Source organism: Colias croceus, chromosome 24 (assembly GCF_905220415.1).
Source record: "Colias croceus chromosome 24, ilColCroc2.1".
NCBI lineage: Eukaryota > Metazoa > Arthropoda > Insecta > Lepidoptera > Pieridae > Colias > Colias croceus.
Genome location: NC_059560.1, coordinates 3,533,626 through 3,546,948, shown reverse-complemented (window position 1 = coordinate 3,546,948; position 13,323 = coordinate 3,533,626). Strand labels below are relative to the sequence as shown.

The 13,323-nt window shown below is 33.0% G+C and overlaps 1 protein-coding gene across 1 annotated transcript in view; it reads left to right on the top strand.

Annotated features, from left to right (window-relative positions):
- The window catches only part of LOC123702928 (muscle segmentation homeobox-like), a 31,905-nt gene extending 24,564 nt beyond the window's left edge, over positions 1-7,341 (top strand). The window contains exons 2-3 of the mRNA XM_045650784.1: positions 5,668-5,852; positions 6,471-7,341. Coding sequence (XP_045506740.1) covers positions 5,668-5,852; positions 6,471-6,713 — 428 coding nt within the window. The 3' untranslated portion in view covers positions 6,714-7,341. The remainder of the gene's footprint in view (positions 1-5,667; positions 5,853-6,470) is intronic.
- The last annotated feature ends 5,982 nt before the right edge of the window (positions 7,342-13,323 follow it).

Sequence of the window (13,323 nt, the reverse complement as noted above, 5' to 3'; positions counted from 1 at the left end):
AAACATTCCGTAATCCAAACTACTTCTAATTAGAGCATTGTAAATTAATTTGAGACAAAAGGGGTGGGCTCCCCACCACACTCCAGATAGACACCTTAATATATTTAAAATGCGCTCACACTTAGCTGATACATAATCAATGTGAGGTATTCCTGTTAATTTGCTATCTAAAGTTATTCCTAAAAATTTTGCTTCATTCTTAACAGGCAAAATACTACCGTTATAATTAACATTTACTTCAGGTAATAACTTCTTTCGAGAAAAGACTACAACGGAGCTTTTCTCCACTGACAAGTCAAGACCATTATCCTTAAGCCATATAGAAAGCATGTTTAGATTACTATTCAAACAATTACATGCTTCTTCTAAACTATTATTTACACTATACATAACAATATCATCGGCATATTGCAAAATTTTTATAGTATCATTCAACGAACCTTCCAAATCGTAAGTATAGATGTTATACAGCAGAGGACTAAGCACAGAACCTTGTGGAAGTCCTTTGTGGACCTTACGTGAAGTATGTTTTGATTCATTTAAATGTAAACATATAGTTCTGTCCACTAATGAGCTTATTATGAAATTGATAAGTATACAAGGAACATTTAATTTATAAAGCTTTTGATTGAGAATAGACATAACTACATTATCATAGGCAGATGAAATGTCAAGGAAAGAAGCTACTAAGTAATTGCTATCTGAAAAGGCTAAACGTATGTCTGTTGTGAGAATGCCAATGCTGTCCATTGTACTTCTTGCTTTTCTAAATCCAAACTGACTGTTTGATAAGTAATCGTGATGTTCCATATGCCATTCTAAGCGATTTTTCACCAAATGTTCTGCTACCTTCAATAAAACGCTGATAAAGCTATCGGCCTATAGGATGTGTACTCGTCAGATGGTCTTTTTGGTTTGAGTATAGGTATAATTTCTTGAGTCTTCCACTCGGCTGGAATGTTTCCAGACATCATTATATTATTTATTATGTCAAGATAGTATTGTAAAGCAGTATCTCCAAGGTTTTTTAAGAAAGAGTAAGGTATACCGTCTAGACCGGGAGTGGAATCCTTTACATAAGACAGTACTCCCTTTAATTCATATAAAGAAAAAAATGAATTAATTCGAAAATAGTTGTGATCAACTGAAACAGAAGTCACAGCAGGTAATACATTATTCTCTGGAACTATATTGGGAGCTATATTTTGCATAAAATCATGGGCTAATGACTCTGGAAATTTGTATGGTTGTTCCGCAAATGCTGACCTGAAGCGTTTCAAACTTTTCCACACCTCAGAGGGACAAGTATTCGGTGAAATGGACGTGCAAAAAGATTTCCATCCTTCTTGCTTTTTTCTTTTAAGGAGTGATCGAGTTATCTTTATTGTAGTAATCAGATTGTTATAATTCTCCATAGACATATTCTCAGCATATCTTCTTTCTTCCAGTTTTCTTTTCTTTATCGCTTCTGTACACTCCTTATCCCACCAAGGTGGTGAAGATATGTATGTGTTTGCAGTAGATTTAACAGGAAATAACTCATCAGCAACTTGTAAAATCGTTTTTGTCAGGGCTTCCGCGCATTCCATTTCATTACTCTTATTTACATCAGGAAGTTTCATAATTTCATTTTCTATAGTATTTTTGTATTTGAACCAATCAACATTTTGCAGTCTATACTTAAAACGTGATCTTTGTTTATAATTTTGATTATTTTTAAACGGCAAATTAATTAAAATAGGAAAGTGATCACTACCAAATGTATAGGGCAAGGGGTTCCAAGATGAACATGAAGCAACATCAGATGTACAAATCGTGAGGTCTATTGCACTCGAGTTCTCGTTCACGTGAGTGCGCCGTGTCGGCTCTCCCGTATTTATGATACATAAATTGTTATAATCAATCAAATCTAATAGTTGCACTCCATTTGAATTCGATAAGCTACATCCCCAAGATTGGTGATGGCAATTAAAATCACCTAAAACAATATAGGGTTCTTCGAGTGCGGAAAAAATACGTTGTAGATCATGCTTAATTAAATTCGAGAACTTAGGAATATAAATGGAGACAATGGAAATCGTATTAAGAGTTATTCCGACAATATTGTAACTTTTGTCGATCTGTTGAAAAAATTGCAGTTTTTTAAAAGTTAGAGTATTTTTAACTAAAATAGCAACACCGCCGTATCCGTCAGTTCTATCATCCCTCAAACAAATGTAACCAGGGATACGAAAATTTAAATATGGTTTTAACCAAGTCTCGTTTAGTGAGATTACTATTGGATTATATTTATTAATGATATGGAACAACTCTGATTTTTTAGGAAGAATGCTCCTGCAATTCCAGTGTATTATGTTCGAAGCCATTGTTATGAATTGTGTTACTAATCATTTTATTAAGTAAAGCAACGTTGGACGGTCTTAATGTTTTACTCTGTTTTAATAAATTTATTAATGCAACTATAATTTCCATTAATTCACAATTTTGTGTATCACTAGACTGAGATTTGTATGCACAACCATTTTCAGGTGTAGGCATTTGGCACTCTTTAAGCAAAGCCTCATGAGCAGCTCTATCATAGCCTTGACTACTTTTAGGTGGAGAGCGTTGTTTTTTAAAAACAGTCTTTTTATAAGAGTTATTTAAATTAGCATTCTGTAATGGATGTTTTGGTGAGACTTGCAATGTTGAAGTGGTGAGCACTTCAGCATAAGGTTTTTTTGATTGTGGGTGTAATTTCAGTGCCTCTCCATATGACAAGTTCTTTTGAGCCATAGTATGTTTAATTTGTTTTTGGCGATTATATTCAGGACAGTTTTTATTATTTGCAAAATGAAAACCAGAGCACATTATACACGATGCACCATCCTCTTCAACAGAGCAAGTTTCACCACTATGATCCTGCCCACATTTGTAGCAACGGGGCTTGGATCTACAAATTGATTTTGTGTGACCATACCTACAGCAATTATAACATTGAATGGTTGGAAATATATATAGCTCCACAGGTAAGGAATTATAGCATATGAATATTCTAGATGGTAGTGTTTGCCCATCAAAAGTTAATATAACCGACTGTGAAGGCTTCCATGTGACTGCACCATCAACAATAACTTTATAATTGATTCTGCGAACTTTAATTATAGAGCCACATCCATTAGGAACAACTATATTATCTTTAATTTCTTCAGGAGACCATTCTGATGGAATGCCTCTTACTAACCCTATCCTAGAAACATGAAAACTTGGGATTTTTGCTCGTAAATTAAATGTCTCTAAGGATTTATTATTTATGAATGAATTTGCATCTTGTGCAGTTGAAAAAGCGACAACACATCTATTTCTGCCTATTCTTTTGACACTGCCTGCTACAATATTTTTAAAACAATTATTTTTCAAAAAATTTCCAAATGTTATAGGATGTAAACTGGAACCATCACCAGGAGATGTTTCTATTCTTTGGACATGAACAATAAATGGGAAAGCATCCTGTTCAGTGTATAAATTTCTGATTAAAGAATTAGATTGCAAACTTACTGAAATATTTTCCTTAACCGATACAGAGTTTGTATTAGAGTTGACACTTTGGCGACCACTCTCTGAATTGTCTAGGCTATTTGTATTTAAAATTTTCCCGCGCTTCCTTTTTCTATTACCTTCTTGTTCCCACTCAAGAAGATCTTTATCAAAATTGTCATCATTGCTATAGAGTGTTACATAGCTCGCGACAGAGGGACCAGGTCCTAGACCTGATCCCTCATTTAAAGGATCAGGAGGATCCTTCATAGATTTCTATGAAGGGCACCCAATTCCAATATACAATTTACATCTACTAATAATTAATATAAAACTTACCAATAATATATAAAATTATGACTATTTACACTAAATACTATAATATTTACAACAAAATACTCCTCTGATCATAAATTAACTTTAAATTAATATTAAAATTTAAAAACACGCTCCCGCCTCGTTCGAAGTTTCCCGCGCTTTCGACAATCTCCCAATTCGTCATAGTATTTGTATTCTCTTTGGGCTTTGTACCTAACAGAGTTGAAAGCACCATAAACAAATTGACTTTCTCTGCAACTAAAAAGTCACCATAAATAAAGTTTATTGCCAAGAATTAAGTAACAAATAAATTAGTGTTATCACATTACCTAAAGGTCATTCCACACTAGCTGAACGTGCGTGTATCTTATCTATAGTGCAGGAGCCAACTATAAAAAAACGGTATAATGTAACGAATAAAAACCTTTGTTTTTCAAATAAATGGGTTTATCGGCAGCCATTTAATCTTTGAAATTGTATAAACTTCAGTTATTGGAGTAATTAATATGGAGTTTTATTTGAAAAAGTGTAATGTTTACATTCATTACATTTTTGCAAATAAAACTGATGACTGTCAAACAGTTATTATACCTTAGGCACACCCCGGACACTCCATACAAAATTATAGTTTTGACAGTCACACTGTAGAGACTGCAAATGTGTGTGTAAACTCTTTATGGTTGGCACATTTGTGACTAGCGTAAAAAAAAATTCGCGTTTTTCTGATGAAATACATCCGTAAACAGCACAATATCTAACCATTTTCTACGAAAAACGATAATCACAAATCCAAAATAATAAAATTGATTTAAGTCAATTTGATTAATGTTGTCAATCTTCGTTGCGTTTCGTCCTTGGTTTCGTCTAAAGACGTCGTTGGTATCGTCCTTGCGGGGAAATGGGTACCATAACATGTCTGATCGTGCGGGGTGAGGTAAGTGTTTAATTTTGGCGGGAGGCGGAGAGTGTCCGTTCTGTAGCGTTTAGCTACTATTATGTATTCTGTGCCTTAGGTAAAAAATAATATAATATCTACGATATTTTTTGGCTCTAGATCAATAGTGTAGGTTTATGTCAAAAATGTATTGATTCTAATATTATTATTGTTGCAATTTCGTTTACACTAACTGCGTAAACATTAATAATTCCCATAATAGAAGATAGAAGATAAATCGTTCTATTTCTACTAAATTACGGTTCCATTAATCAATATTAACATAACGGTAATTATGCAAACGCAATTACTGTTCATAGTATTTCTTATATAAATATTTATAAGATTCCAATATCTTGTTAACATTCAATTGAACCTAAATCAATGCATTTACTGCATAATGGGTTTAATTGCGATAAGTTTGTCTTTATTTTAATCGATATTTTATATGAAAAATACAAATAAATAGTCTCTAATTGTTATTTATAATATGCACTTGATTAATAAAAACATATTCATAATAATCAACTTTATTGGTTTTATGACATCAATTGTTATTTATACATAATAATTAATAACTATTATCAGAAATATTACTAACTTAATTTGCTATCCGTAACACACTAAAGTGTTCTAACCCCTAAGTTACACACTGAAACCCGTACCTGTTCTATTACACTATCATAACTGTTTGCCTATTATAACCATCTAACGTATAACATATTATTTACAGAGTCAGAACGGTTATTCCTACCTACTACCAATAACCTCTTAAATATAACACTATATACGTGCCAAAAACCCCTACCCAATCAACTCGCTACCACCATACTACAACCAACCCCTACTCGAATATAGTAGCTAATTATAACATTATCTAACGTATAACCTCTTTACAGATCACAACGGTGAACCCCCAAAGCTAAAGTGCAACCTGCGCAAACACAAGCCGAATCGCAAGCCGCGAACCCCCTTCACTGCACAGCAACTACGCGCGTTGGAGAGCAAATTCGTTGATAAACAGTATTTGAGCATCGCTGAGAGGGCAGAGTTCTCTTCTTCGCTGGGACTATCTGAAACACAGGTAATTTATACTCATAGATATTACTAACGGATTTCGTAATTTTTACTGAGAAGTAAGTTTTTAGTTCTGCGTTTTATTCCCGACAAAAGAGCTAGTTTACGAAATGTCCCCATTTTTTCCATACATAACTAATACACATTGACAAGTTTTGAGATTAATTAATATGCACCTATTACAAATAAAACGAAAGCAACCCTATATCATTGTGATACTCTCATGTCCAAACTATGTTTGAAACGACGAGACATAGCATTTTTAATTAATAGATTTGAATGCTAAATTCCAATAAAAAATTGCTATGGTAATCTAATTTAAGTTTTAGCTTTTTAGTAAATTGTTTTTAAAAACAAAATTTATCTCTCTATTAAATGGATATACATTTATTTACGGCAAATCTTGTAAAAAATTTGTAACTCAATCAAGCATAAAGTATATCATTAAAATTATTGCAGCTCTTTAAAAACATAGATATTTTTGGATAAATTATACAGATAAACAAATAGAATAATAAATATAACATAATAAAATAGAATAACTAATGAATACCTACAATAAAGTATGTAAAAATGAGGATATAAAATGTTACAGTATAATACTAATTATTTATTTATTTCACAGGTTAAGATCTGGTTCCAAAACCGCCGGGCGAAAGCGAAGCGCGTCCAAGAGGCGGAAATAGAAAAACTCAAGATGGCGCAGTTTTCCCGCCATCCTCACCACATGTACCCGCACCCCCTGCAGCAGTACTTCCCCCACCCTCTCATGGGCAGACCCCTACCCCCCATGATGTCGCACTTGACTATGCAACCCCCCGTACAGGGGTCGCCGTCACCTAGCACGCAGACTAGTGGACAACATTAGACAAAAACATGTCGATTGCGCTACTGATATTTAATATACTGTGGTTTGAGACTGCTCTATGATGCGATATTTTTGCTATTTTTTTGAAGTGAAACTTCTTTAGGCGCGTTGAGAGTAAAATTTTAAGGTCGCGTCGTGGCTTACCGTCATGGAGTAAAGCTACGATTTTGGTATCTTTGAATATTTCCAAAGGAGTTTCACTTCTGACACGTGTGTTCGCCACACACGCTCTTTTTTGTGTTAAATATATGTTTGTTATAATGGCCATCTGTAATGCTATATTTAAATTAATTTAAAACTGCTATTTAGAATCGACATTTTGATTTACCTACGCAATATTATTAATTGTAAATTGTTTGTAAATATTAGTTAAGGATTAATGTAAATATATTTTGTTTATGTCATTTTAAACAATGTATGAGGGAATTATTTAGTATAGTTGTTTATATTCTATGGTCAATTATGTATTATCAAAATTATCTACAGATTTCAATAAACTTAGAATAAATGTTTTTCCCACAGTTATCCCCATATTATAAATAAACATATCCTATGTATAAAATAAATATAACTATAGTTAATCTGTATTATTATATAGAGTATATATTTAGTACAAAATAACTTGGCTTTTGAAATGTTAACCGAAACTGTAAATATATACCTACTTGTAAATTGAAATTTGTACTTGTGTAGTCTAATACAATTATTTTAAATGAATATTGCGTTTTATTTTTACACTATCCTAACATACACTTGGCCAGATTCGTGGAATATGGCCATAACTCACTAAAGAAATCTATGGCCATAAAGTTCTTCTATAAAAGTTTTTATTTAATTGACATTCAGCAAACTTTTTAACCTAAAGGTGCATTTTACATCAAACGAACATAGAGCTAGAGCAAGAACATTATTTCGTGATCTTTAAGTGTAAACGAAAACTCGTATTCAGAGTTGTTCAGTATTAGAATATTGCATAGAGTATTTTGGAACGCTCTAAGAACAACGAAAGAATCTACGCCGGTTTACACTTAAATAATTTGCCATAGTGGGGTTAGATAGAGCGTTCGCTCAATTTGATGTATGCCAAAACAAGTTTACTAGTTTAATGTTCGTTAGCAAGATCGTCATTTATTTTATTATTTATATTTAGTACCTCTACAAGGCAATCGAAGACTGCAATAGCAAATACACTGCATAGTCACTAGAAAATCAAAACAAGTTGACACTAATTAAACAAGTAGGCACCTAACAAATAATAAAGCTTAGCTACAAAGCTATTTGTTAGATTCTAACTACTACTTCAAATCTACTGAAACGTTTTTGTCAATATACCTACATACTTTTACTACCAGTTACATCAACATAAAGTTACAGTGCAAAGTTGTTCGCTAGACCACTAAATAAGTATTAGTAGGTACCTACTTAGTAATATAGCTAGTGTGTAGAATCTTGTGAAAGATATACTATTGTTTATTGCGAAGAGTGCACCGTTACCTATTAGGGAAGCGCGTAGGTACCATTTTAGATCACATCTTAGCTTTCCATCAGGTGAGTTGTAGTCAAGCGCTTCCCTATCTACAATTAAAAAAAAAAAACAAAATATTATAACCCACAGATAAAATTTTCACTTTACTCCATCTGAAGTTCGCAAAAGACACATATTTTAACAACGCATAATGCGTTTGTTAAGTTAGGGCTTGTAGAGTTATGATGTGTAGAGTCTAGAGATTTGGCTCTAGATGAGATCCGAGATTTTTTTAAGAATGCAAGAGTCTTGGCAACATTTTATATAAAATTGTTTGGTGAGATTCATTATAACTAAGCATTTTACTCAAGTTTCATTTTGAGAATTTAATTACAAATCAACAACCCGAAAATAGCATGAGACAGAGACATTTGGGAATTTTTGGAGGAGGCCTCTATGAGAACTAGAAGGCATTTTATTTTAGATAGATAGATACTAAGAGAGGAAACCATTATTTTCCCATATCAGTTATAAGAATATGGACCTAATTTAATTTATCGGTCCTAATAGATAAGTGCCACTTGGCTGTCAGATGTGCGTGAAGCTAATTTTAATATTAACCATTATAGTTAATTGCTGATTGTGAGGTCGGGTCACTGTGATATGTATGATAGTTTGAATTTACAGGGTGTTCAAAATTATTCTAGCAACTTTTTTTGTTAGAGCAAATTAAAGTGTATTTATGTAGTATATTTTGAATAAAATATCGATTGGGAAAGTGGTTTCTATCTAGACGACTATTTTAGACGAATCGAAAATTTAGCTCCTACTCATTAGTCCAATTACTATAAAGCTGTTATTACCTACGTCTTGTCAATAGAATCACTGAGTTTTAAGATACTTTACTTGAAGAACATTCAACGAACATCAAAGGCATCTGTAGATAAATACATGAATATTATCCAGTTAAGTAGTTTTTTCTAATATTCGATATAAAATTATAATACTGAAATACACTTTCATCACACTCACCTTGGTGACTATACCGCTACGACATACAATATTTGTGTATTCTTTGTAGTGTGTTGAAACTTGAATCCAAAGAAATCTAAATAACAGTGCCTTGTTATTTAGATTTCCATGGTTTTAAGCATGACGGAACATAAAACACTTTTAAACATAAACTAAGTACTAAATATTAAACACCCTGTATACCCCAATTATTTTAAACTTTGATATCATCCAAAAAAGTTATCAACGTGATTTACCTACATCGACGTTTTATTTGTCCTACATCTAAATGGGCTTATTTGTGAGACTAATCAACACTTACGTCAGTGGTCTTGATCTTGTGTGTATTACATAACGTACGATAAATTCTTAATTAACCATTCGATATAATAACCTAAAATTTCCACTAATATTATGAATTTTAATGCTAAATTGATACACTGTAAAAACTGCTCAAATGATGCAATAATTTCTGAGATTGCTAATAAAAATTGATATTAAAATTAATGTAATTAATAATCATTCGCGTTTAACCACCATCGTATATACATGTCCTTTATTTTTATGGTTGTCTGGAAGAGATTGCTCTAAGCAATAAGGCCGCCTTTTGTGCACCTACCATATTCATGTTTTCCATGTTAAATTATATATGTTTTTATTACTGGTATTGTACAATAAAGTGTCTTAAACCAATGCTAATATTATAGAGCTGAAGAGAATTGTTTGTTTGAACGCGCTAATCTCGGGAACTACTGGTCCGATTTGAAAAATTCTTTCGGTGTTAGATAGCTCATTTATCGAGGAAGGCTATAGGTTTTATATATCATCACGCTACAACCAACAGGAGAGGAGCCACGGGGGTGAAACCGCGCGGAGCATCTAGTAAAAAATAAAAAGCATCAGATTGTTTTCAAGAATGAAGAATAAAACCACAATATAAAACAGAAAGTAATGTGTATCAATCTCATTTAACACCTTAATGATGTCATAAATACTGTTAAAACAAAACGTCAATCTATAGGATTAATTGAACTGAAACAAAATAAACGCGATGTGTTCGCTTCTTGCGGGTGAAATATTAAAATTCTTCAACGCTAGTTGAATTTCGTTCACAAATCATTAACCGCAAATGTAAACTCGACGTTGGATCATTAGCAGCTAATTAATCTCGTGTGTTCGTAATTATAGTAATTAAAAATAACTTATTAATTTCGTACTAAGCGGTGCTCTGGTTCTTAATTGCTTAAATTAATCACTTAAATGTAGCGTGTTTGTTAATTTTGAGTATAGAGAAGCTTTATGAACTAAATGGTGAATGCCGGTGTTGAGTGGAAATGTAATGGGTAGTACACATAATGTAATTTAGCCCTTTGTATGTTATAACATTACAGCATATGCGAGACATAACGACATACAGGTGTGACACAATCACCGCTAACTTACTCATTTATTTTTACCTTATTATTACATTCACATAGATACATATTTGACATCGTTATGTGTACATACATATTTATAACTTCAAATTTTAGCGGATGCAACGGCAAGAAGAGCATCATAGAGAATACACAACATATAAATATGATAGCGCTTGAACATACTCCTTAATCTCCGCATATGCGAAACGTGAAGACATCGCGGAGTGAACTGCAATCTTGTTCTTGTCACTATTATCAAAGAAAAGTGTCGCCTACAATTCGACATTAACTCTTATGATAGCGCATGAACATGTTCCTTAATCTCCGCATATGCGAAACGTGAAGACATCGCGGAGTGAACCAATCTGTCATGTTGGCAACTTCGTTCCGGATTCGCCAGCGAATTGCCAGTTAATTGTTTTATTTCAATTTGATGAGTGATTGCTTTAATATACTCTGTGCATTGAACAAATGCCGGCTAATAGTGCTATTTGCGGATTGAATTCGTGGCACGCATTTGTTCTGTTTTTATTTCTATTATGATAATAAACAATTATAAAACCATGTAACTACGATAAATGTGTATAAATCACCATTTCGAATGTTAGTTTAATTGAAAAACCCGTGCGCAAACTTCTTACTACCCATTTACTTAAAAAATAGTCTAAAAATTGATTTTGTGGATCCCAATATTATATAGTAACAAAAATTTGGTTCGAACTTTTACTAAAAATTAGAGATGCGCCGAATAGTGGTTTCACCGAATAATCGAATACCGAATACTATTCGGTTAAAACCTTACCGAACCGAATATTCGGCCGAATTATTCGGTTCAATATATTGATGTGTTTTGATGCGTAAACGGATTCTAACGGGTCGCAAGTAGCTGCTGGCTCGGTGGCGAGCGAGCCTTACCTCACAGTCTGCCACCCGCGTATATCGCCCGCGCACTCCATGCCGTCTCAGTTGTGTTGAAACATCGCACGAATACGTTACAAATTAAAACAAAAAAATATTAAAATTTTTATATTGTTTAAAAGTTTTATATTTTTACTTTAAGTTAGTGTTTGCAACATGAGCGGACGTAAAAGATCGCGAGCTTGGGACTGGGATGAAATGCAAGATGACAAAACAAAAGTTAAGTATAATTTGTGTGATTGTGTTATTTTTCGTGTGTCATATTCTATTGGGACTAAAAGCATTGTCTTCAGACTTCAGGATTTAAAGTATAATAAACAATGACCTATTATACTAGTAGACGCGGCATACGCCAACATCATTGCACTAAAAAACAGCGTAATTAATACATACCTACTTACTAACGCATTATCACCAATACAGTTGTTCTCTCTTTCACTCTCACGCACGAGACATAATACATGTCTCACTCATGTACTTCGTAATAACAACTGCCGATTAAAATATAAAAAGAACGTCCAGCTACGACGCTGAATGGTGCGTGACTAAGTGAAACTCGGGCACTTACCTGAGTTTTTTCTTGCCAAAATAGAGAGCGGGTAACGTATCTAGCCTTTTAATATATCATAGATAATGAATATTAAATACTAACTAAGTGCCAATAATAAACATGATTAAATTATGTTGATGTAAATTTACAAAATAAACGTTGATTTGAAATGTAATGATTGTTTTATTTTATACTATCTTTCCGCCGGCAGCTCCGCCCGCGGTTTCAAAGAAAAACTCGCATAGTTCCCGTTCCCGTGGAATTTCCGGCATAAAACCTATCCTATATTACTCGTGGATAATGTAGCTTTCGAATGGTAAAAGAATTTTTTAAATCGGTCCAGTAGTTTATGAGCCTATTCATTACAATCAAACAAACAAAGTTTTCCTCTTTATAATATTAGTGTAGACTGTAGATACCTTAGGTTCAACACATTCTTCATAGGATTTCTTTGACTTGTGCAGTTTTGTATGACATAAATCATTCATAATATGAAGTTATTTATTTAGTTCTATAGCCAAGAAAGTAGAAACACTCATACCGAATATATTCGGCACCTAAACCGAATAATTCGGCCGAATACGAATAGTGAAAAAGATGCCGAATATGCCGAATACCGAATATGTATTCGGTATTCGGCGCATCCCTACTAAAAATAAATACAAAGCAAAGCCGGGACACCAGTCTAGTTACAAAATAAGCGTACGTGATACAAACTAAATCAGCAAATGGACATAATTATTTATTGGCCAGCTCGTAATAATTATAATGTAACAATAATTGTACAGTCAAGTACACATTAAGATAATATTATCTTAAGAGATCCAACGTAAATATTTGTGTTAACGTTTTTATATTATAATTATTTCGTGTCATTAAGATTAATGATGTCAATCAATGGAGCTGGGTACAATTGTGCTTGAATTATTATTAGTATTAATAAATGGGTTTTTGTTTATGTTGTATCTTTTATTTGTAATGGGAGGATAGCATAGAGTTTTGTCTTTACTATTATAAAACTGTAGAGTTTGCTTGTTTGCTTGAACGCGCTCCACGGGTCCGATATGAAAAATTATTTCACTGTTAGATAGTCTATTTATCGAAATACATATCTACATAATATATTGTCACGCTTAGATCAAAAGGAGCGGAGCAATGCAGGTAAAACCGCGAAGCACAGCCAGTGTCCTATAAGAACATTAAAAATTAGTCAATATATTATAATTTGACTGTATTGGTCATCATTTT